At 40.4% G+C, this 26,718-nt stretch overlaps 1 protein-coding gene across 7 annotated transcripts in view; it reads right to left on the bottom strand.

The window, feature by feature from the left end:
* Positions 1-25,915, bottom strand: part of cntn1a (contactin 1a) — an 80,397-nt gene extending 54,482 nt beyond the window's left edge. For 3 of the 7 annotated variants that reach the window (XM_028039272.1, XM_028039286.1, XM_028039279.1), the window contains exon 1: positions 15,575-15,617. In XM_028039272.1, coding sequence (XP_027895073.1) covers positions 15,575-15,602 — 28 coding nt within the window. In that variant the 5' untranslated portion in view covers positions 15,603-15,617. Of the gene's footprint in view, positions 1-4,338; positions 4,456-5,067; positions 5,072-15,574; positions 15,618-21,434; positions 21,528-25,772 lie in introns of those variants that run through there. The other 4 variants (XM_028039304.1, XM_028039295.1, XM_028039317.1 and 1 more) reach the window with 4 other exon arrangements.
* Between the last annotated feature and the right edge of the window lie 803 nt (positions 25,916-26,718).

Genomic DNA, 26,718 nt, shown 5'->3' with positions numbered 1-26,718 from the left:
ACCATGACTTGTGTGAGATATCTTGTCACCAATTGTCTTTCTTCCGGTTCAAATAGATAATTTGCGCACAAAACTAAACTGGACTGTTCATAAGCTGAACTTCCCTGAATATCAAAACGACCAGTTTTATATAAGTGTGCTGCTTTACATTCAGGTCTCTTCTCACTTGGCTGTCTCCTCCAAGTTTTTCCATCTGTATTTTCCTCAGACTGGGTCTGAATTGACGTCAGCTTTGGCCCATATCCAGGCTTGGAGAAAGGCTGCTGTTAAACTTACAGTAAACACTGCAGCTCCCTGAAAAGTTCGTCAAGTCGTGCAGCACTTTCTCCACATGCAAGAGGATGAGAACAGCGGAAAACAAGGAGTACGGAGGACGGCATGTGTAAAGCTTCTCAGCATGAGTTACCCAGGAGTAAACAGCAAAATATGATTTTATTCAGTTATTCCCAGGTGAAAGGTGTTTGGTTTTTTTGGGGGGGTGTTTACTGAGTCTATGGCAGGGAATCAGATGCAGGAGGCTTCCACTCTGTTTGGGAGCCTCTGGGCTGCAGAAACAAAGAAGATGCTGAATAGGTGCAGCACAGATTGAGGACAGAGGAAGTAAGTAAGATCTGGATGTATATTAAGACAGTGAAGTTCACAGCTCTTTTCTAATTGTCATTGCAACCATGGAAGACAGGAATCCTAACTGGCCTTGATACACCGATGACGCCTGATTACATCATGTAAAACCGACAGAATGTGAGAAGTTAATAACATTTTTAGGTGAGGATTTAGAGTCATTGGTCATTCACCACAAAGTGATTTCAAATAATATCAGCAGACATTAAGAGGTTACGGGAAGAACATTTTTGTGAGGAAGTAAAGACTGGACTGATGCCAGGACGTACTCAATAAAATCAGCCACCTCCAAATGTCCGCACTTAACCTTTGAGTCATTTAGGCTAATGGATGAGGTCAAGAGATTTGCAGTTGGAGCTCGGGAACAAATCTAATCTGATGGCTTCAACTTAGATCAAGCAGGCAGCAGAATTATGCAAAGAAGTAGAAAATTATCCCTTTTATCAGGCACTCTGCTGTTATTCATAGACTATGAGCTTCCTGGCTAATCAAAACCAGAGCAAAGGCTCAGGAAGCTAACAGCAAGTAGCGGGTCAAAGCGTGTAAGGATAGAGCATGAGAGAATAACTGGCTTTATTTTTCATTTTACTTCTTCCTGAGGTATTCAGGATTTCTGACTCAGCACAACTCCTCTAATCCTAAAGTAAAAACTTAGATCTCTTGTTTTAATCTGAAGTAAGAGCTGCAGTACAGTTACACTATGGTCAGTCTGACCTCTGTTTACATGTTTGTAATTGTAGGTGGGTCTTAATCAGCCGTATTTGATGAAAAGTAAAACAAAAAAACAAAAAAAAACTGTTTTCCCAAAGAAAGAAAAGACGCTTCAGCTGAAGCTCCAACATATCAAAGCTGAAGATGTTTTTTGTTTTTTTATTAATTTAAAAACAGGTCTTTCAGTCAACTACTTCCTTTGGAAAGGCTGACAACCACTTAATGCAAAAGACATGTTTCTTGTGTCTTCATGTTTTTTAGTTCAATAGACTAATAGTATTCTAATTGTGACTGAGGAGTGAAATTAGGAATAGAATAGTAATTTAAAAATCAGTTTTCTTGAGGGGTTTTTTTTTTCTGCTCATTATAATCGGCAGATGACTGATCATGCAGACAACTTTGCAAATTACTCCAAACTAATTCCACATAAGAAGCAGGAAGTAGCTCTGGTGATGCCATCAGTGTCTCGTCTAATTTCTGATTTGTACTGTTGCCTTCTCAAACCTGCCAAACTCACGGTTTCTGTTCGCTTTGATCATGCTTGATACGATTCTCCACATCAGCAGCATAATAAGGTGGCTGGATGCATAAAAAATGAGGAACATAAAAAGCACCCAGTGACTCATGTTTATGAGTAACACTTACAAAAACGGCTTCATTCCTCCTTCTTTTACCTTTCATTAACATGTACATTATATAACACTTTATATAAATAACATGTTTTTCCTTTTGCTTTCTTTTGTTTTTCCAAATAAAAGTATATAAAGAAAAAACTTTCTTGAAATGTGTTGATTAAGAGAAGAGTAAATGGCTCTTGGTAGTGTCGAGCCGATTGTTCCTTCAGCCTTTTATTACTGCTTAGTGAGTCAGCTGAAGAGAGCAGAGGCACAATGAGCCAAGGGTTTGACTTAAGAGAAGAGACCAAATTGCACCCAAGGCGCCCAAAAGAGCTCTTGTGTGCATATTCATGTGGGCTGTGCTGAGAGGTTTCGGTAAAAGCAGGCACCCTGAACGGCATTTAGCTCCCGTTGGGAGACTTGTTTTTAGAAAAGAGGTGCAAAAAGAAAAGATAACAGACAAAATTACAGGCAATTTTTCACCAATTTCACTAACTATTAGCAATGTGTGGCAACAAAATATTCAATATCAATCTAGATACTGCTGTTGCATACATTGTGAGGTGGGTTGGAGACGTGATGTCCAGCTGAAGGCCGAGTGTGGTTACAGCCACCCTGAAGGGCCACATAAAGGGGGAAGGGAGAGTACAAAGCCTTGTTCGTCTCCAACCTCTGCACAGCTGGCTGAACAACATGGCAAATGATTAGCGCAAAGACAGAAGTGTGGGGGGATGAAGGCTTTAAGGCTGGACATATCCCAGTTTGTTGTATCATTCTTCAACACGCATCACAATGCAAATCTGCTTCAATGATCATTTGAGTGTTTAGAGTAATTAGATTTTAAGTCTCTGTGAAAACAGTCGAGCTGTTGCTGTGCCTAGACGAGTGTGAAATGATGCTATCTCAAGAAAGGCATGGTGATTAAGTTGTTTGTTGGTCGTAAGAGACGGACATCTCCATATTCCTCTCAGTCTCTCACAAATGCCGACTTCCTTCCATTCACAAGCGCGTCCCTGAGAAATCCGTTTAAAATTTCCCCCCGATTCCACTTACTCCAAATGTGTAATTATGCGGTCAAGTGAAAATAATTCAACAAATCAATAGCCAAGCAGTTTCAGGTTTAGCAACTGTCATTAAACTTTTTACGAAAACAAAATAGTCCCGTGGTTGTGGAATATCGCTCTTATTACAGCTAAGCAGTTCTGAGAAAGCTCTTCCTGTTTGCCAAACAGTTAAGAGCATTAAACGCTCCTGAATCGTATGATGTATATTCATCGTTCTGGTTCTGAAGTCCATGTTAATGGAAGGTCAGTAACAACTGATGCTTCAGAAAGTTGGCTGGGCGAGTTGCTGACATTAACAATCACGTTCACTTTGTCACAATACCACTGCTGGTAAGAGAGGCAGGTACATTCATCCATTCATATCACACTGGCTTCACTGTTAAACAGGCTGGAAGGCACGACTCTGCCTTGGCAAAGGAAGTTTGAAAAGCCTTCATCCAGCATGCACAAATCAGACATCTAAGTTATTGAAGCTTAGATATCAGCAACCCCCAATCATTTATTCCACTAGAAACATCATCTAAATAAACTTTAGTTGGTCAGCTGCACATTGCTTCATACAGAACACTTTCAGCCATCAGGCTTTATAGGTTTCCTTCATGAATGTTGGGTTCTTGCTCAGAAACCGGGATTATGTTCAGGATTTTGACTTGGCCGATCTCTAAAATTCAACTTCAATATATTTTTGTCTTTAGATTCTTCGCCTCTGTAAAATTGCTGTGTTTGAGTTTGTTTGTTTTTTTCTGCTTCCTTTGTGTGTCTTAGGTAATGTGGTGAAAATGTCTTTCTCTAAAATGGATTTCAGTGATTCATAACTAAGGGTCTAAATGAGCTTTCAACCAGGCTAAAATCCCTGAATTTTGGAATCTCAAAGCTCAACCCAACACAAGAAAAAATAAATAAAATCGTGCCCAGACTTGAAGCAAGTTTTTGCAGGCTCACTCGAGATGAGTCATTTGATTACAGACACTGCGATACAATTTTGACATTTTCTGAGAGCGAACAATTTACACAGCTGCAGCTGGACACACATAATGCTTCAGTAGGTTTATCCTTCCTCCAAATGTGCAGCTCTGCAGTTTTAGGTAGGATGCTTCAATTCTGGGACAGATAATGGGCTTCTCTCTCTGCAGAGGACAGAATCCCAGAGCCAGCAGGGCTGAGTGGAGCGAAACACACAAACATACACGCCGACAATAACCGCAGAACAGCAAGCAAACTTCTCAACTTTCCCCTCAACTCTGGCTGTTCTCTGCACACACACACACACACACACACACACACACACACACACACACACACACCAAACTAAAGTTGCTACAAACCTGAGGTGAACACGCCCACAAGCACCTGCAGTCTCCTTAGCGTTGTGTCGACGGCGTTCAGATCAGCTGCATTTCTCTCCACATGAGCGTGCCTGAGGATAAACTGTTAGCAGCCTCTGCCATGGCATCCTGCACCCTTCTGTCACGTTTGCACATACGCGCACACACTAATGCAAGTTCATGTAAACACGGGGCTGTCAAATCACAGGGCTTCCCAGCTGTGACCTCACAAAACGCAGAAGAAACAGAAGGATGAAAGAAAGCATGGGAACAGCAAGAGGGGGAGGGGGCGACATATGAGTGTTTACAGAGACATGAAGAGTGATAATAAGGTATTGACTTGAAGAGCAGCAGTGACCTGGGAGAACACAAAGATACTGACATGGGAATGAGCTGCACATAAAAAATAAAAATAAAAAAAACAAGTAAGGATGAAAGTTGTGTTTCCACAGCTGGAAATATTGGAGTATAAACTCTGCCAGAAAAAACAAAAAGGATGAAGTTGAAATAGAAAAATGTGGCACATATCTGTCACTCGTTATATCCCTTACTTTTTCCGTTATCTCTCTTTATACTGATTTTTCATCCTTTCGTCCACAATGGATATTTTGGAAACGGTGTCATCCTCTTGCCGAGGCATGTGCCCCCAGAGCCAGTCACGCCGTATTGATTTCCGCACCAGAGGAGTCATCAAGGCATAGATAATGGGAGTTTGGAGTCTCTCTGGACTTTCTGCGTCTTCTCCTTCCCCCCTCAGGAAGCTGGTCCATCTTTTTCTGTCATCTGCTGTCTGCCCTGTCCAACTGGATGTTGATTTAAAGCTGAATGATGTCCAGAGGTTTATCTACCAGCCATCGTGAAACAGTAAGCAACAAAAAGGGCTAGAACAGCAGGTTGTGCGAGTAGTTTGGTTGCATATCAATGTCATTCAGAAGAGCATGGTATGATTTTAAAAATCACAAGTGAACAACACCCGTGTTTTGGATCAAACAACTCACTAAAGATCTCCGTACAGTCCCAGTCACATTTTGTAACCCGCAAACTTCAGAATATTTTATGAGGAAACTGGGTGACAGAACAACACAATGTAGTGTAAATAGTTTTTAAATTTGTAAGTAAAATTCTGAAAATTGTGACAGGCATTTGTTTCCTGCCACCTTTACTCTGATGCTCATAAATAAAATCCACAAACTCATTTAGCTTATCTAGGAAAGACCTCTGGAGATTATAAATAAAAAAGCATCATGAAGATCAAGAACCATAATAGCACAGGATGTCGCACAACTGCAAACCTGCCAAGAGATGCACCAAAACTGACACGCAAAACAAAACAAAACAAAAGAAAATCAGTAAAGCAGTCCAGAGGACAATGGCAACTCTGGAGGAGCTGCAAAGATTCAGCTTGAGAGGATGAATCTTTCGACAGGACGAACATTGGTTGAGTGATTGATGAATTTGGAAATTTCACTCATTTTTCGCTATTTACGTTGCCATGGTAACTCTGATTCCCAATAAAATAATAGCATCCTTCTCGAGATCAAGCAGCACGTTTTGATACTTTTGTGGGCGGACACGCAGCAGTACGAGCCGCATTAACGGCAGTGGCAGAAAAATAAAGGGACATTCTACTGAGAGGAGAACAACAGGTGCCTTCCATGCATCACTCTGGCAGGCCCCATAAAGTAGCATTTCAAAAAAGCAAAAGAAATCTTATGTTTCCTGAACAACAATCTATTGCTAAGAGATGAGCGCATTTTCTGGTACCCAAGTGCCACGAAGTAAACATCTGATTTTTACTTTTGCTAAATTTACCAGCTGTAAATTTCTTGTGTCTAAGCAGACAAGCAGTATTTCAGAATAGCTTATGTTTTGCAAACAATAATATTACCTGTTGTTAATTTGTTGTTAAGAAATTAGTGGTTTGTTTTGTTATTTTACTGGTAACGAACTGCCACAAAGTATAAATCAGATTTTTACTTTTGTGTTGAATGTCTGTATTATAATGTATTTACCACCGACGACAAAAATTTAAAATCTGCCAAATTCACCAATTGTACAGTTCTTGTTAAGTAGTAGTAGTAAATAGTGTAAGATAAGTAGTATTTCAAAAGAGCAGAAGAAATCTTGTGTTTTTTGAACAATAACAATATTTGTTGTTAATCTGTTGCTAAGAGATGAACGCATTTTCTGGTAACCAAGTGCCACAAAATAAACACTTTTGCAAAAGTAAAAATCAGAAGGCAGTGCATTAACATTAGCACAAACATAGCTAATGTGTTATTTTCCCTAAAATAAGCTTTTTTGCTATTTTGTTTATATGTTTTGTTTATTTATTAGCCCACATGCTATTGAGTACATCATAGTTTACTTTAGCATTAATGCTAATTTTTAGCATCGGAACATTTGGTTCCAAACAAAGGGCACACTTTGGCAGGCCCTGTTTAAATTTCTTCATAAATTTTCTAGTTCCTGATATCATAGCGCCATAAATTTAGTTTTTGGTTGTTAACATGACAAGAATGTGCAAGAGCTAAAAGGCTTTGAAACCATGAAGCTCCTTCTGCTTGGTTTAGTCTGCAACAGTCTGACTCATGTCTCGTCTCTGGATGCCACATTTAGGCTAATTGAAAAAGATAGCCACCCTTTGCTCTGACCTCCTTTGACCCGTTCCTTTACTTATAGGTCAGACCGGCCTTACAATGACTGATATATGTCGTGCTCATAATGCTGTACTTTTTAGGACAGGTCAACAATTGATTTTCCCCTTCAGGGTTATAGCACATCACAATGCTCAGCACAATAGAGATGAACCCGGAATGCGAGTTGGAATCTGCTGCTCACTTAAAGCGGCCCCTTTAATAGAGTTAGCAGCTATTAAAGGACGGGTCAGTAGGTTGTTTTGCGGCGCTTGCAGAGATGTTGCATCCTGAAAGACGTGGGAGAGCATTGTTAAATGGGACAAATTTCATGCTCGCTGAACAAAACGGAATGTAAAGAGGGAAACTTGATGCGAAGAGACAAGATGAAATATGTCTGGAAACGAAAACTTCAAGCTATTATGATTTTTTTTTAAAATCATAACATAAAGGCAAATAGCTTAAATTTCTTCTTTACAAGAACTGTATGCAATATGTTTCAAAATTCATTTACATTTGAAAAGAATAAACTCTGCACAGGCATTCTTATAGGATACATGATTAACTCAATTAATGAGATTTTGTTGAAACTGCACATTTTCTTTGTTGTTGAGCAAGAGATAAAAAAATTTTTATCTTTGCAGGTTGCATCTATATCCTCAGCTTTATGCAGTATTCATGAGAATTGATCACCAATATGGCTGCATTCCCGATGGCAACTGCCACATTTCTGATACAACAGAGTTCACACACGCACACACACCCCCCGCTCTGAAATGAAACAACGGAAACCCGGAGCAAGTGCAACATAATAAATGTTTCCATGTCTTGTGGCAATCTAGAGCCCAGAGACCCAGCGGTTTTTTTTTCTTTGTGGAGTGGAAAAAAATAGCTCTGACAGTTCGTTTCCAAACAAGGTCACACAACGTGACCCAGGACTCGTGTTTTCGTTACTATGTGCTTAGACAATTTGACATTTTTCCTTTCTTTCTTTTCGCTCCGGTGTATTTCAGTACCTTAATATCTCCTCTCAACAACTAACAGGAAGGAGAACTGCAGAGTGATAATTATTTCCGAGAAATAAAGCTTTGTGTCAGAAAATGCTGCCTTTTGCCAGCTGCCTGAACGCAGCGTTCTTTTCCTCTTCACAGGCAACATCTCAGCGTTGGGCTGCGCCGTCTTCATTATCCGCTCAGAGGACTGTTTGAACAGACTGCAGGCGCCGTTTGAGCAGACGAGTCTTTAACAGGGACATTCACCAGCCTTACGTGTGTGTGAGTAACACCTTTATTCTGTACATCCCCCTGATGCGGTTTGACACACAGTCAAACAAACAGTCCAGCTTTTTTTCTTCTTCCCATTGAAAGCCAGCAAATCAGGGAAAGGGAAGCTGTGTGGGCAGATGTAGCAGAATAAGACAGAATGAAAGATATGAAAGAGAAGCCTGCTGAAAGCGAAGCGCAGAAGTACTTTTGCCCCTTTTTTGTCACCTTACACAAACATCAATGTGTCTCAATGGAATTTTATAAAATTCCCAAACTAAGCAATACAGAAATATGAAACTAAACAAAAACAAGTGTAGTGTGCATTTGTATTTAAACTCCCTGGTTCAATGGGTTACTAGCATAAATGCCTCCACCACACTTACACATCCAGACACTGAAATTTCGTCTCATTCTTTTTGGTAAGACCTGAACAACGGAAGGCGTCTATAAGAACAAGTTTTCAAATATTGCCACATTTTTAGTCTGGATTTTGACAAGTTCATTGTAACATAAGAGCTTCACTACGGCTTTCTGTTTAGCGTTGCAATCCCAAGTGTTTAGCAGTCTGTAACAGGTATGCTTCAAGAACTGTCATGTATGTAGCTCTATCATGTTCCAGTCGCTGGTGTATCATCCCATACAGCTTTCAATCTATACAGATTTAAAAACTAAATAGATAAATGATGAAAGTCCCATGTCATTCCCCTGCCTCTTTACAAATATACACTCATTTCTGTTGGCTAATCACTTAAAATTCATATAAAACGTTCAGGAAGGTGTTTGTAATGTAACAATCGCATCTTATACTTATTACTTATGTAGTGCAAGCAAAGCAAGAAAAAAAATAATGCCCTTCAAGCAGATATGAGGGCAAATTTGCCATTGCAAATAAACTTAGTAGGCTAATAGTCTAATCAAGGTGCTTTTGACTGCAGGGAATGCTGCCCTTTTGAATCTGATTAGGACTCAAAATAAACATTGCCCTTTCGGTTTATTTCCTATATAAACTGGAACCCGCCGCACTGCCTCACTTGTAGATTTGAATGGAAACCTTGCAGTTTTAGTTGAACAGAGAGCAGCGTCCTGATCTGCTCACGCTCTGAGGAATATTTTAACTTGACGAATCCTTTGTGGCTCCTCGTTATGCCATTTCTTCAATCCGGCAGCGGCCCTGTTCGCCAAGAGCAGTGTTGACCAGTTTTTAAGTTCAATACATACCAAGCCCTGCAGAGGTTTGCTTGCCTCCGTTTTATATTTCAATAATTCCCTGCTAGGCAGAAGTGAATAGGATGAAAACTCATTTCAGAACATGAAAAAAGTGAAACGAATCCCTTGCCTCTTGCGAAACAGCACTGGCACGGAGACGCACTGCCTGCTACGTCTGAAGCACTACGAGAGAATCGGAAGGAGACGTTAAATGGAGCTTTAAGAATCATTCAAGCACATGGCAGGCGCTGAGTTGTTTACTTTTCTAACTTATTACTAACTGCACCATTACAGTAACTCCAGCTCAGTGAATCCCAAATGAAATATCACATTTCCAGGGTGAGCAGGATTCCAGACACCCTATGATCTTACTGATAAATAAGTAATTAAGCGGCGTGTGAGCAAATGTATTCAACACAAAATATCGCTCCTCGTATAAGAAGATCAGAGATCTCTGAAATCTCTCCAGAGGCACTTTAGGACTGAGGAGTTCAAACAAGAGACACCGCCTCCAAAGTTTAAAGCCGACACAACAAAGCTCAGCTTCGTGAACCAATCGACTGACACACTGTATTAGTGCGTGTCGTGCTTTTAAGCAGCCGCATGCATATTCATGCATACCCATCAGGAGGCCTCACTCTTACTTTTGGCCCTGCAGGCTCAGCAGTCATTTCATTTGGGTGCATTTATGTGTAAAATAATAATCGCCTTTTATTTGGCTCTTATATCGTTTGAGAAGAATTTTGCTGTCAGCGTAGGCTCTTATTCTAAATGCTAGAAACCCAATCTTGTTACTATGCAGCACTGTGAAAAAGGATTTGCTTCCTAACAGATTTCTTCTGACACTGAGACAAATTAGCAAACTGTGGCAATCAGTTATTTACGTGTCCTATACTTGAGGGGAATTTAAAAATATATATATTTTTCAGTAGAAAAGTCAAATTTACACACACAGGAGGGTTTCTGAGTCATTCAGAGGTCAGCTTTGGGTTATTGTCCACCTGCGTCACCCAAGAGTGATTTAGCTTAATGTCACAAACTACTTGTGGGATTTTTTTCTGCAGGATTTTCGTCAATGCACCCTAGCAGGCCCAGACTATTATACTACATCTACTGTTTTACTGTTATTATTATGATGCTATTTCTTCTGAAATGCAGTGTTAGTTTTAGTTGTACCAGCTTGAGGCCCCCCCCCCCCCCCCCCCATTTTTGTTTTAGCCAGTCTCTTTGCTGGTTTGTCTCTGACTGAGGTAAGTCAGTGCTTCAGATGTTGCTCTGGGTTCTTTTGTGATCTCCCTTTGAGGCTGGAGCAATTTTCACCCCCATTCCATGTTTTCACTCTTCACTGTGGTTTACTAGGCTACCAAAGTCATGAATATGGTCTTAGAAACCTTTAATGACACTCCATAAACATATGAATTTTAAGCTTTTTTTGGATTTCTTGGGGGGGGGGAGTTGTTAATATCCAAAACAGTATTACATCTCTGCATGGGAGCAGTAACTGCAGGCCGTCCGCCACTGACATTCTCGTCTGGAACAGGGTGTCCATGTAAGCCCAACGAGTCACTTGTGTTTAGCAGCGAGCACATGGCCACAGTCAGGTGGCCTATTGAACGGCAGCGTGTGCTCCGCCTCACAATGAGAACAGTCTGAGCAAAGACCTGAGTCATCTCATGTCTCCTGGCCAAGTCCCACACTGTGATCATGGCTCTGAACACAGAACAGGTGACCCAGTTAGAACCACAGTGGGGAAGAAAAGCAGAGCGTATCACCAAAAACAAATGCTGGCAGGGGAAAATAAATCTCTTCAATATGACATTACTCAGCGAAGTCATTTAAGGACCCGCTGATGTTTGGAAGCTCTCTGGATTTGGGATAACAAGATTATCACTTTGCATAAGAAAATCATCTCTTCACTGCCGGGAAGTGCTTGGACACAGTTCAAGGGTTGCTACGACTCAGACAGCCCACGCTTCTTGGCTGCACGATTCCCTCCAGTGGCAAAGGAAAATGGTAGAAAGTGTTTTTATGTGTTTACTCTTCAAACTAACACGTTAGCATGACTTCTCCGTAGTTACAATCTTCGAGAATTTGCCAGACATTTTCCAAACCCGAGGTACAGTGGTGAAACGTTGGTGATGGAAAGTGGCCGATTTTTAGCTTTATCGGACCAGTTCAGAAACTCAAAAATCCTGTTTTATTTTGACCAGTGAACACAGCATACCAATCATACTGATAGTGACACATGGCTAGAGGTATAAGGTGGATAGAATGTCTCAAATATGTCAAATTGTTGCAACATCTTATGACTTTAGAAAATAAATAACTTTAAAATCATTGCAAAACGGAAGGAAAACATACGTCATGAAGCACAACATTTCTAACAAAGAAAAGCTGTTGACAAAAGTCGACCTTAAGACTGTAAGGTTATGTAAAAACAAAAGACAATATTTTTTATAATAATAGATTTTTGAAGATTATGGTTGCACGATTCTACTTGGATAAATTATAGTCATGGATGACAGTGCGCTTTTACTGTCCATCAAAAAAGAATTACTCCCATCCCCCCTCCCTCTGGGCTCGCATTATTTTTTGTTCACAATTTCCAAAGATTTAAGAGTAGCTTCACTCCCTCCTCGTTTTTTCATCCATTGTGCATATGAGAGTGTTTTTGTGAGTATGTTATGGGGAGTGGGAGGGGTTGCCTGCTGTCCTGTGAAACTCTGCTCTTCACTCTGACTGTCCTCCACTCAGTGGTCCTCTGTGTGTGCAGCACGAGTGGAGCTGTGGGTCGCAGATAAGAGTCTGTGTATACATGGCGGACGAGTAGGGAGGGGGATGGCCATGTGTACAAAGAGCAAGAGGAAAGAAAAGGATTCAGTGCTCCTTCTCCCCTCCGTCACATTCACCTCTGGATGCCCTCTGCTTATAAATAATCCATCCAGTGACACCAGTCTGGATAACTGGCACAGTTACAGTGCAGGAGCTCTAAATGTGCAGCCTCCGCCACCGTGCCCTGCAATTGTCAGCTTGACAAGGGAACGTGTTGTAATCGCTGGCACCTCCGCCGGTCTAGACGAGCTCTAATAGGAGCAACCTTTCCTCGTGTCTTTATTATGCTTTTATAAATTCCTCCACAAGACAAAGAGGAGAAAAAACCGTAAGATTAGGAAGCTGGCGTCCACAGTCCTCCCTGTTTTTCCCGTCACACTGATTACTTGCAAAAGCGAGCAGTCTGACTCACGACAATTGCAACAAAAAAAGATAATGAACACAAAGGCAGCATGTTGTGTTTTCTCATGCCTTTCAATAACAGCCGACCCTTTATTAGGGCGTAGTGTTGTTGCGAAGTGAAATCACAAGAACAATGTCAGCAACATGAATTAGCGGACTGCAATAGAAGCTCCTGCAGCCATGACCTCATCCAAATCTGGGTCCTAATTAGAGCTCCCTTCTCGTGCATAAGTCACGCAGTTTTCGCCCCGACAGAACGCTCAGCGTAGGCCGGAAGAATGAACCGGCCACACAAAACATGAACTTCTAGTCCAGGGACTTTTTTGTCGTAGGTCGTTACATCACCTCGTGTGCCTCTGAGACAAATGAGCAGAAAATGTGACGCTTTAAAGTTACAGCATATTGTGAAAGAGAATTGTTTTGTTTGTTTGTTGTCCAATTTTTTTCTGAAAAATTGTTAAGTGCATGGAAATAATGTAAAATCACTGTAATAATTTGTCCTTAATGGAGTTGTTTTTTTTAATTAGTTTTATTTCACAAAATGACATAAAACTTGAATAAACACATTTTTCTCTTTTGCTTAAGAGGCTATTGTTTTATAAGTTGCAAAATACTTTGCATATACAATACAACATAAATTGTGGTGTCCAACACTTTCTCTTATGTAACTAAATTGCTTTGTAGCATAAATTGTTAAATATGATTTACTCTGCATTGTTTTACAGATTTTTCACTGTAAATTGCAGAGCACATTAAAATAAGTCAGTTAAGTTGCAGAGTCCCAGACTGATAATGAAAATACATTGTTGTATCAATGTACCGAAACTATATGAAAACCCTGAATCTGCGTATTTTTTTCTTTTTTGTCTAAAGAACTTTTTTTCTATCAATGACAAAGTACATGAAATTTACTAACACATCACCGAGGTAAAACTCGGTGATGTGTTAGTAAGTCATCCAGTTCCAAACCGGGTCTCAATGTTGTTGTTTTGTTTTGCTTTGTTTTGTTGGGGGGCGGCGTGGGGTGGGTGTTGTTTCCTCTGCAGGTTATGACATCAGCAGAAAAGCTGATGGTGGTGGAGGCGCTCTTTTCCAGGAAGGTGTGTGAGATGTTGATAAAAGTTGAAAAGGGCTTATTTGCACAGTATCAACAAAGCTGCTGTCTTGTGCAGTGTCATCTATACAATAACAGCATTAAGGTACTTTTCCAAATATTCCATAGAGCCAGCAAAGAAAATTGGTCTATCGACCAATTTCTTTTTAATTGCAAGCCTAGGGACCGTGACGTGAGCGCTGGCGGTACTTTTACCGACCGACACACATATAATGGATGATGACTCCTGAGGAACTCGGCGGGTGTGTTGGATTTTGAGCTAAGCATAAAATGAATTAGGAGAATTACAGTATGTCTTCCTTTAACTCATAATTGAAGAAGTTGTTGGGTTTTTTGTTTTGTTTTTAAAAGAGTAACGGTTCCTTGAATAGCCCCACCTTTCAGGTGTCTCCATCTTTTTCCTCTTCTTTATTGTTTTATTGAGACAAGTGTTAAGTATAAGCAAATATTAAACAATAATGACATTAATCCTCATAGCTCATTTGCAATGCACGCCCACAGATATGTCTTTAACAACATAAAACATTTTATAAGACAGTAAAATAAAATATCACACATAACATAAATCCTAAATTTATGCTAAAACTGACAACAGTGAACCAGTTAATAAATCTCCAGGTCTAAGAGGAACCACAAGGTCACTGAGCACCAGAGGAGCTCAAATGTTTCACAATTAATGAGATTACAAAATTTCACAAAGTTGTCAAAGTATTCAGGTTTTTGAGAACATGGCAGTGAGAACAGGTTTTCAGTCCAAAATTTCAATTGGTCACTTTTAGGTCATAAACTGACCTTTTATAAAAAAGATAAAAATTCTTGATTTAATGCTAAACAAGGTTTTAATTAACTATAGAAAATGTATTTTTTGGCTCGTTTTTAGCCCTTTTCTGACACACCAGCTGCCAAAGCATTCCCTTTCTTCTTACACTTTTCCTTTTTACAAAGCAGGCTATAAACTGTTACAGAGGGAGCGTACACTAAATGCTCTTCGACCTCTTTTTTTTTTTCCCCAACACTCATTAGCGACGCAATAAAAGGACCGAGTTGAGCCCATTTGAAAAGATCCAGTAAGAACATGTTTGCTGATTGAAACCCAACCTGTTTGTCATGCCTGCTTCAGCTGAATGCTAATGCTGACCACCTCAATGGTCTCTCTTCATGTCAAGATGCAGCCAGGAGCTCAGTGGCTGACCACCGAAACACGAATTCACCGTTAGAACGGTGGAGGAGCCAGGAGAGGACAGCGGCGGCTCACGGCCAGAACGAGCCCTACAGCACCACCGGCTTTTATTTGTGGTTACACTGATCTAAAGAATGAAGGGAGCGCTCCAAAAGTTTTGTTTTAGTAAAGCCTCCATCCCCCTTTTCCCGCCCCCATTTTCCTCCTCTTTCTTCCCTTTGCTTCATTGCTAATGAAAAACAAAAGTTTATGTTTTTGGTTTTTTTTCTATGAAGAGTTGGCTCAATACGCAAGAGCTTCAGCCAGACTCCAGTCATCAAGCTGCATTAATATACAATCAGCTCGTCTGGCAATCACACCATAAACTAATAATGTTTAATTGATCCTGCCGCGTATTGCTGCCATATCCAGCCTGAAGGAAATGACAGCAATCAAATAGGAATTTAAGAAATACCACAGCTGCAATCGTCGTGGGATATTCGCAAATACACAGCAACAAGAAAATGTCAACATGCAACGTCAGATCCAACCAAGTTTATGGTGGTCCACAGAGAGACAATGCAGGTAAACACGGCATAATGGTCATCGCTGCGGCACTTACTGAGGGTCTTAGTGCTTTGTTTCCGCATCTCTGTCAAAGGTAATGGGATTTCTCGGGCTTAAATGCACTTCACTTACTGCACGGAGGCAAATAGGAAGCTCAACTATTGATCCACAAACAATTTAGTTGCCCAGCTGTCCAGAGAGAGGGAAAACAGGACTCCCCTAAATGTATAACGAAGCTTCCCAAGAGCCCTGCTTCCTCAGTATTCCGTCCATGTGCAGGAAGACTTCGCCTCTGGGCAATTAGCCCCTCACACACTTCCACCGTCCTCACCCAGAAGTGCAGGGATCAGTCTGCTAAGGCGCAACTACACTTTTCACCAAGGACGCTTTTTATTAATGGAACAATCCCCGTGGACTCTTATCCTGTTATATTATTTAACATCCCCCTGCTGGAGACTTTATAACTATGCTTTATATGCTATGAAGGTAGCAGGCCTGAGAAAACTCTAAAACAGAATCTGTCGTTACCGCGAGGAGACGCGTAGTCAGTTAGAATAAGAAAAAAATATCTGGATAAATGCCTGTTTTTAAGATCTATAGATGCTCCCAGATCCATAGCAACAGGTTACGAGCGAAGTCACCATTAAAAAGCCTGAATCCACTTCGAAACTCTCTTTAGAACCTGCTTATATTCCTTTTAAAAGAAGGGTAAAGAAGTAGCCAAGAAGTAATAGTTCCTTTTATTATCTGGCTGCCCATCCACCCGAAGCACTAAAAGGTAATAGCAAAGGCAGCAGCGGCTTTTATGAGCTTATAATGAGACGTACCAATAAAGAATTTTCTCAGAACATTTTAGTACCTACAGCTTTTCTGGATTGATTAAATATAAAACTTACATAGAAGGCAACAGTATTGTATTCAAAAGGTTACTGGTAACATAAATGCATGTCCCAACAGTTGAGCTATCAAAAACATGTATGTCATTTCGTATGAACGTCATCACCAGAATACCTTGGAGAAAAAATCATGACAACCTAGACAGGTTCGAAAGAAGCCATTTTTTTTTTCTTTTTTCTTTTGCTTAAATGGGACCGAAAGAGAGATCTACTTTTTGAGCATCTCAGCATCTGGTCACCTCTCTTTAATCACTGAACACACCGTAGGAAGGCGCTACGAGGTCACACTGCGAACGACACTCCTCAGTGCGAAAGTTGCTACTGTGTGAAAAAAACTATTTTCTGTACTAGTGATGTGTTTAAAAGTTGATTCTGAGGAACCAGAGAGATGGGGGGGAAACGCTTCTCTGAGACATTCCTGTATTTTCCAGGAATATGGTGTCATTTTATAGCACAATCAAACAACTCTTACTTCCAGTTGTTATGAAAATGCTTTAAATATCTAACTTGACTTAAAAGAAATCTGACTTTGCGTCAGAGCCGTATCTGACACCGCTCACCGGACGAATCGTACACCCTGCATTGGTCACCATCATACAACAGGCATGTCACAATAAACAATAAATCAATGAATTGCATGATAAATTAAAACAAGCTCAATCATTTCTATTTACATAACTTATTATTTTTCTCTTTCTACCAAAAACTGGATGAGAAAATTCTTCAGTCTGGTGCTTTTGTCTCGTTTATTTATTTTGGATACTTAAATTGTCTTCCAGTTCCAGTGTTAAATGTTTGTTAGAATTTAAAACTTACTGATCTTTGAGAATGTGTGCATCATTATACCATTGCCATTACTTTAAAAAGGTTGCAATATCGTTGTTTATCGCAATAACTTCTGGGACAATTTATCGTCCAGCAAAATTTGCTATTGTGACAGGCCTACACATGATGACTATAGACTGTGAAAGCAACTGATACAAATTTGTCAGTGTACTACAAATAGACAAACCAAAGTTACGTTAAGTTACGTTTTCAAAGTTAGACAACATTGAATCTAGATTTCACAGATTCCACAGCTATTCTTTTTACACTATAACTAGTTTACACTCCGAAGTCCTTTGTGAAACAACTGTATGCATTTACATCCCCAACCTTGGAATTATATTAGACACAGTTTGTTAATTTTCAAATAACATCATAGTGAAAGTACTGAATCAGCACACCTGCAGAGGTGCAAAAAAAGATGGCTCTAGAGTCTCCCACCTAAGAAATTGGTCCGTTTGGTGCGACACAACATCTCTGCTCAGTGAAACGGTAAATAAATGCTCAAGAGGCAATCCAACACTTGGACGGGTAGTTTAATTAAGACCCAATCACATTTAGATGCTTAAAACTGAGTATTTAATTAGGGGTTATTGTCCTAAGAACTTGTGAACCTCAATAAGGAGAAGTGGTTTCATTTCTGCTTGGTATCGCCATTTAAAACTAGCTTCTTAAGCACCAACTAACAATAACTAAATTGCAATTGGTTATTTGATGAGCAAGTAACTCTTGCTTTAACTTTTAGATTCATAGTGCAGCTAAAAGAGGATTTTGTTGCTGCCCTACAAACCAGACTGGACTGGCACCATGATAAAAAAAATACTAATATTCTCAGATAGTTAAAGACCAATATTCCTAATACCAACATGAAAAACCACACATCTGTATGTCCTTTTAACTGAGACCACAAATTCCAGAGGATTTACTTTGATTATAAAGTCTAAAGAAAAAAAGAGAGAAATTCGACTGACACCAGAATCCAATCCTTCCTGGGACTCAAATTCAGCCGCAATCAACAACTAAAATCTTATTAAAGACTTTAAAAAATGAAGATGGTTTAGATTGAAACAATTAAACTCAAATTGCCCCAGATGTTTCAGCACTGACATTTTATGTCTTACATTTGTTTGACTCGTCCTTCTGGCATCAATGTTTTTTTGAGGGACGGTACACTGGCTGCTCATAATAATGCATTGTAGATAGCATTACTGTATAAAACTCACCACTATCACTTTTTAAAGAAGGTAAATCTCATTTTCAGCTTCATCTGAGTTATTCTTTTGCAACAATAGAGCTCTTCAGCAGTCAAATCCTTGCTCTCGCCCCCGAACCTTCTGCCCCATCTTTGATATCTCGTTGATAACATTGATCCATGTCATTCTGTTTCTTCTCTAAGTGACAGAGGTAGACATCACTGCTTGTCCTGACCTCTTTATCGTGATGTAGAACGAGTAACCTGGTTTTCAAGGGGACATCATTTTGGCAGACAGACAAACCAGAGAAGCAGAATGAGTCGCAGAGGATCCTTATCACTGTATTAAAGAGATTAAATCACTCTGACTTAGCAAAGGCAAAATAAAAATGTACATCAGATTTCTGGTTACCTCTAGAATGTTGGTTGGATTTTTTTAAAATTGTTTTTACAAGTAAAAAGATTCATTTTTTATTATTCTTTGTACCTGGAACCTTTAATACTATAAATAGACAAAAAAAAAAAAAAAACAGCAGCTGATATCAAAGAAATCTATTCTTGGCCATGTGCTGTTTTCATACATGCTGTTCTTTATTTGAACCGGATGACGGATAAGATCAACATCCATGCATTTATTTGACACACGCAAAGTGATGGTTGATAAACCAGGTACAGAGTATGTACAATTTAAAAAATTATGAAAGTCAGCGCACAAAAAAGATGTTTAGTAAATAGTTTGGACTCCCACAATAGATACTGCTGATGTCCAGATTAGAGCAATAACTATTTGTGTATTCCGTGAATAATAACAGTTTTTTCTAACCGAGTAATAAGAACATGTGGCACAATATCCTACAATTTTAAAAGTCACAGTATTTACTGTGAAGGTCATCCAGTAACGTATTATGAGACCCCAGTTGTATCCAAAGTCTGTTTCGCAAAACAGTTTTGTCATAAACCCCCAAAGATGGCTCCATTATTTCAGCTGCCTTTAGCAGTTCATCAGTCAACATTATTAGCAATATCCTGCACGCAAATGAGCTTTCAAAAATCCAGTCTGCAGTGCAACACTAAAGCATGCCTAGAGGGGAACTGTGCAGGATAGCACCGGGTGGAAAATGAGTGCTTGAAGTTCTCTAAGGTACACAATGAAAGCCACCAGTTTTATACGATCTGTTCTCGACACGCTGCAGACTGGCTCGTCCGGTTCGGCAAGGTAGCATGCCACGACATCAGTTAAACTTACAGGAGTTCAAACTTTGTCTGGTGTCTTATTTTGATAAAAGAGAGGAACTGGGCTTCTTTGAATCGCTCTGTTTTTCTGACAAAGTCAACTGAACAGACTGAACCGCCCGGCTGACAACACCTGGTTACAAATGCTTTGACGCAGAACCGAGCAACGTTTAAGCTGTGTGTTGCAACATTTCGGGTAGAAAAGAAAATTTAACGGAAAATATTCAAACCATGTGGAAAAACTCCTGCTAGCTGTTATCAACTAATGATGTCATACCTTCATATGCAATCAAAACGTCCGGATTTTCAACTATTTCAGTCAGTAGGACCCTGTTTGAAGCTGTGGATTAGTTAAACTGGGACTGCAGTTTTATACGCTGAGCAGAGATTCTTTCAACAACACATTTCCCAGTTTATGAAAACTATACTTTTAAAAGTAATGGGGATTTTTAGTTTTTCATAAATTCTAACTAAAATCCTGCCTCTTCTCTTTCTTGTGAACCCAATATTGTCCATTATCTTGCCTCCTGAGTTGAACGTACCCTTACAACCCTATTATTTACATTGCTAAATTCATACCACTGCTCAGATCAGAGCAGGTGGGACACACAAATGCAAATTGATCAGGATTTTGTCTATTAGTTCTGTTGGCCTTCGGGAACCGTGCAGAAGCGCGCATGTACACAGCATAAAGCTGTGCACAGTGGGAGAATCAATGGCATGACTGCTGGAAAACTCTACTCACAAATGGCAACTAAGAACTGGGATTCTTTCTCCTTCTCAGGCATGAACAGAGGAAGAGGGGGGAGGGTCTGTCTCTGGGCAAACACCATAGACGTCATGTCTCTCAGCCGTACCATAAGTGCATCTCGCTATTGATTGCTGGTGTGTAAATTGCTGAGCAATCAATCTAAAGCATCAACACAAGAGAACTGCTATTTCCCCCCACACACACACTTTTTGTAAGCAAGGCACAAAGAAGCTCCTCCACAGACAGCCAAGTGTGTTTCGGTAATAAAAGCCCATCCTTCTGCATGTGTTTCTGCATAAGGTAGTTCATCTGCAGAGGTTGTCTCAAAGCAAGTGCTTATACTCCTTCCTGTGTGAATGCAGTGCATTTAGTGTAATGGCAAGAGAATGCCTAACAAACTTTCCAAACTGATGCCAACCATTTTCAAATCTCAAACATTCATCTCACTCGAGCCGGCTATTTTGCTTTGACTCTTTGTACAAGATATTCCTCACCCAACGCTTGGAAGGACATCTGGAAATCAATCTAATCTGCTGTAATGAGTTTAAAATTGCTGTAATCCCGTGGGGGCAATCATCCAAGGCTTGTAACTTAAATTAAGAATGTCAATAAAGGTCTCGGCGAAATGGAAAAGAGGGTAGCAGCAGTAAAAATCTTCAAACTGATAAAAGAAAAACACAATCTCTGCCAGAGACGGTCAAAGAGTGCAGTTAGGCACACTTGAGTTCATCAATACGCGATGCATGTAGACTATATCACTAGCCATTTCATCCTCATGTCAACTTGTTGGATAAAAATGTTCTCATCGTTCAGAAAAGGAATTATAAATGAGGCCACAGTTTAAAGCACACTAAGGAGAAAAAATGCAGGAAGCTAGCCTGCACGTGGAGGGTTAGCTTGCTTCTTAGAAAGGTAATTTCATTCACTTAGCAGTGTTTCTGTCCTCAGGGTGCACACAGCCCGGCACGGGGATGCATTAGCCGTCGCTGAGCTTACAAGATTTATAAAAGCGCTTCACCTGACAGACAACGATGGAATTCCTCTGGCGTTTCTGCAACATTCGGGCGGAGACTCAGCCAGAACCTACACAGCCATAAATCTCACACCCGCTCTGAAGGGAAAACAAAACCAACATGAAAATCTGGGTCAGAATTCAAAAAGTGCACCGGGTTGAAAGGCACTTCATTCTCTCAGCGAAACTGCTAAGAGTTGCTGCTAGAGGCTGACAGTCAAACAAATGTGATGAAATGTGTGAAAAAATGTAACATCTCCCTCATCAACACAGGAAAATACCTGTGGAACTCTACACGGCAGACAGACGCTGATTGGTTCTGACTGATTACATGAAGAAAATCACCAAGAATCGCTCATTACCCCCCAGCAGGAAGTTCTGTCGGTTTAAATGTCAGCTCTCTGCTCTGTAATAACACTCATCACAACAACTAAGACTGTACTTCATCTCAGTATCAGTTTCTGAGGATGTGTAAGCCTCACTGGCAAAAATCCCACTTCAGAGTATCTAACTGACCAGAGCCAAAGCTGCTTTTTACTGAGATCGGGAATTACAGCACTGTTGACTTGCACGAAGTGACCACGTCATTGCTTTATCCTGCCAATGTTCACTCCGTGGCTAACAGGATGGACGCAGCCAGCCACTTCAGCCAGTAACATCTGAACCTGCAAATGGGAAACTGGTGGTTTTTGACCAGTTACGTAATACATTTTCTAAATCCAACTGGACACGGTAATGGTGTTGGCAACTAATATCTTTCAATTCAGGGGATAATGCAGGATGTCTTTTTAAGTATTTGTAGAGAGGTGGTTGGGATTCCTGCCACTACAGCAGCTGGCTACGACGGGAAGAGCATGCAGGTGGGTGGACGACGTTGCTGACAAAGAAGTTGCACTCATATTTCAGACAAGTCTCCCTGCTGGGAGCCTGGGCTCAAGAAGTGTGACAGATGGTTCTGCCCTCCTAAGTGCTGTTTGACTTCCTACACTTTAAGGATGATATTACTTCATCAATGTTATGCAGATAAGAGGAACATAATATTGCTTCATTAAACATTTTGAATCCTCTATGGACGCTTTATTGGTTACATCTGCTGAGTTTCTTGTAAATCATTCATAGGGCTGCAGCTCAGCGCATTTAGTCACCTAATCGTAGTGTAGGTGGAAAACGACTGAGGTTCAAACCAAGCCATCAAAACGGGGAAAGAAAGGGATGAAAGTGACTTTAAAAACAACATGTCAACAACAATCATTATAACTACTACTACTTTGACTACTTCTAGATGTAGGAGTAGTCAAATTTTGAAACAAACAGCTTGGTTGATGCTGCCTTGCATCAATGATTTCAGCTGGTTGCCGTGGTGAAATGGTGTGAGGGATATTTTCCTAGACCATTTCGAGACTCTAAGATCCAGCTTAGGTAAACTTCCACAGCATGTCCAGGTTTTCTTGTTGACCATGTCCATTCCTTTGAGATATTACATGCATAGTACAAACATAGTACACTTAGGTAAACTTCCACAGCATGTCCAGGTTTTCTTGTTGACCATGTCCATTCCTTTGAGATATTACATGCATAGTACAAACATAGTACACAGGTAGCATATACAGCAACTGTACTCCAAACTAATCCACATTCACCAGTTCTCAAGCCTCTAGGTCAGGGGTGGGCAACTCCAGGCCTCGAGGGCCGGTCTCCTGCAACTTTTAGATGCATCTCTACTTCAACACACCTGAGTCAAATAATGAGGTCATTAGCAGGACTCTGGAGAACTTGACTGCACTTAGGAGGTGATTCAGCTATTGGATTCAAGTGTGTTGGACCAGGGAGACATCTAAGAGTTGCAGGACACCGGCCCTCGAGGACCAGGATTGCCCACCCCTGCTCTAGGTCATCTTTAGGATGTAAATTGTCTGATATCCAACCAACAAATCTGCAAATGCTATCTAATCTATGAAGCTGCCTTGTAAACATGGACCGGAATATTTCCAACAGTTATGATGAATCTATGCTGTGAAGAATTTAAGCATTTCTGAAGGCAAGAACGGGTCCAACCCTATTCTAGGAACGTATAGGAAAGCGGTCACTGAGTGTATAAGAATATGTTAAACAGTCAAGGTTTAACTTTTTCCATTTCTATCACTAGAAGAAGTTAAATCTTCTTGTGCTACATGCTTGTGTTGCACACCACTGACTGCATCACAAGCATGTGGAATACTGTAGCCGCTCCTGAGCTGAACAGTCAGGCATATGTTGATTTAACAAAAGTATAATCTCTATTTGTTTTAGAGATCTCTTTGTTAAATATCATCTTCTGAACAATTTCCCTCCAAGATCAACAACTTGCACATTCAGCTGCATAGAAAAACATTTACATCACAATGTTTTATTAGCATCAAGTAGCCTTTTTTCTGCTTTAGACACATTCCTTACTTGAATTCCCACGTGATCCACAGATGCTTAGATTATGAGCCGAATATAAAAATATGATGAGAGTTTATGCTATTTTTGAAGGCGGGAAGGTTGAGAATTGAAAGCACATAATGCACTTGAATTTGCATAGACTGCCCTTTCCAGTATCAGAGAAACCAAAAAAAAAAAAAGATCAAGAAAATGTCACACGATGCTCGTTTTAAATTCATTTTTGTAAACAGAACAAAAGAACAAATCACGTATAATCAGAAGTGGGATCCATTAATTTAGCTTTAAATGCAAAAGATGAAATACAATTCAGACGATTCTCAAAATGTTAGGAAATTATAGAAAATGTCCTTTTCTCAGTAGATATTGTATATATATATTATGGCTCACAACTAATTAAAACCCCCAAATCTGTTCCTATGGATATTCAATTAGGATATTGCACAAGTCAAGTAAAGAGGCTTTACATAGAATTATTAAATTATGAAGTATGGAGACGACCCCTAACTTGACAACTTTCAAACCAAAGTTGTCAAACCAAGTGGTTTGACAACTTTCAAACCAAATGGTCATTGACACCCTCCACAAGGAGTGTAAAGCACAAAAGGGTAATTGCTAAAGAAACTGTCGTTTCCCCAACACATTAACGGAAAGTTGAGTGGAAGGAAGAAGTGTGGTAGAAAAAAAACATACACAATTAAAAGCAATGAGACGTTGAGATGATGAGGAGAAAAGTATGATTACTTATGTTTTCTTTGGGGATGTTCGCCGCAGCTGGGTGTTTATATTCTTTATGAGCTCCGATTCACAGACATATCAACTGATCAACACCTTCATGCTGTGGTTCATGAAAACAAGTCCTGACTAAGCGCCGTATGCATTTACCATTCATTATGCAGGCAAACATTTCTGTAATAAAAATCCATTTGGTCTACTGTAATTTGGTTATCTGTGAGCAATGCTCAACGTAAACAGCTGAAGGCTCCACATAAATGAATGTAAGAGTTTTTCAGCTGAGCTACTGGCATAAATTAACTTTTTAGAGACACTCTAAACATGTCGTTTCCCTGGAGTCGGGATCCATGTTGAAAACCTCAGTCACCACACTGATTCTGATTTGAAATCACATTCAAGTTGAGTCCAAATTCTTACAAGGACCACCGGACATCTCCGGCCGGGAATGACTTGACCAACACGTAGCAGGAGCAGCTTCTCTTCCCACTGAAGCTGCGAGTCAGGACGCGCCCATAAACCCCCTATCAGCAGAACCTCATATTATGACTGAACCCCCGATGCAAAGGGCCCGTCCCCAGACATCACAGCTCAGTGTGAGGGGAAACATGACAGCAGAGTCGAACCTTATGCATCACTCAGCAGCAGGAGCGCAGGGAGACGCATTTTTAGTTCCTCCGTATGCGAGTGTTTACAGACGTCTTCATCTCCTGGCTGCAAGGCAGGCAGCACTTTGATTCATCGTCGGTATTTGCGCCGCTGTGAGACGGTGGCCTCTGGCTTGTTTTGATTATTGCTTCTTTTTTTTTTTTTAAATCAAAGTATATAACTACGAAACATATGGACAGATTAAACATGAACAGCCAATAATCCGATAATGCCTCCCAGGATGTGCAGGTGCAGCATCTTACGCTACAACTATAAGGCAGCAATCGCATCACTCTGCATCCGACACGACCCACGGAAAATGATCATTTTTAGTTTATTTCCCGTCTTAAACGTTTATATAAATCTGCAATGCGGAAGGGGTCGCATGAAGCTCCTTCCCACTCAGCCCGAAGTAAACAACGCTGATCTCCCAGCTTTCAAATTATAGCGCCCAGCTTCCCCCGAAATAATCTGAAATAATACATCTTTTTTTTTCTGTTGTTGTTTTTCCCCGGGTCTGCCCTCGGAGCCCCTTGTCCTTACCTTCTTCCTGCGTCCGTCTGCGTGTCCTTCACGATGCTCGCACCTGCTCAGCACGGCATCGCATCTCCGGGCGCTAAGTAGCAGGAGCAGGCAGAGAGACTGACGGAGCCGCGGTCCAGTCCCAGCGGATTGGATGAAGAGGCTGTGCTTGTTAACTTAGGGGGCGCTAGACCCGCTTGCGCCCACATGGTCACGGAGCTGCGGTCCCCGCTGTGGGGTCCCGCGCGCCTCACAGGGTTTTTCCTCATTAACTGTGATATGAGTTCTCATTCAGTTCAGTTCTGCTTCGGCTTTTGATGTCCCCGTCAATAACACATTAGTGTTGATTTTTATTCGTCTTGCAAGTAAAATATGCTTTTGTGTCCTATCAACAGATTTTACTCCATGGTTGTCGTTTAACCGCCTTTTTTTTAAATCAACTTTCCTAACCAACTAACTAAGACCATCTACAGAGCAGGGTGCTGCTGTCCTGATGTTCCTTTGTGTGAATAATGTGTTCAGTTTGACTTTTCACTGTCATTGTTGCTGGTGAAAAAGTTCAACTTTGCCTCTTTCCTGCACAAACAACACACTTATTCCCCTCCAGCTGATTGCACTGTAGTTTACTTGGGGTATCAGAATAAATGAGGCACGCCACACTTTTCACATCTTTATTTGTATAAAATAACGAGACCATAAAACTTTTGCTCCCATATTTGTTTTACTTTATTTTTGGTCTGTTGAATAAAATCCCAGTAAAATATAAGAGTTTGTGGTTGTAACTTAACCAAACTCGTCTGAATTCAGTTTATTTGTCTAGCATTTGTTGAACCAAAAGGATAATACTTACGTTTTTTGTCCCTCGGGGAGACAAACGTTAGACCTGTCAGCCACCTATAATTTTCAAAAATAACTCTACCTATCCCAGCTTTATAGTATAGATAATATTTTAGTTTAATCAGATTCT

This window comes from Xiphophorus couchianus, chromosome 2, assembly GCF_001444195.1.
Source record: "Xiphophorus couchianus chromosome 2, X_couchianus-1.0, whole genome shotgun sequence".
Taxonomy (NCBI): domain Eukaryota; kingdom Metazoa; phylum Chordata; class Actinopteri; order Cyprinodontiformes; family Poeciliidae; genus Xiphophorus; species Xiphophorus couchianus.
The sequence above is the reverse complement of the archived record's forward strand: the minus strand, read 5'-3'. Positions and strand labels throughout refer to the sequence as shown.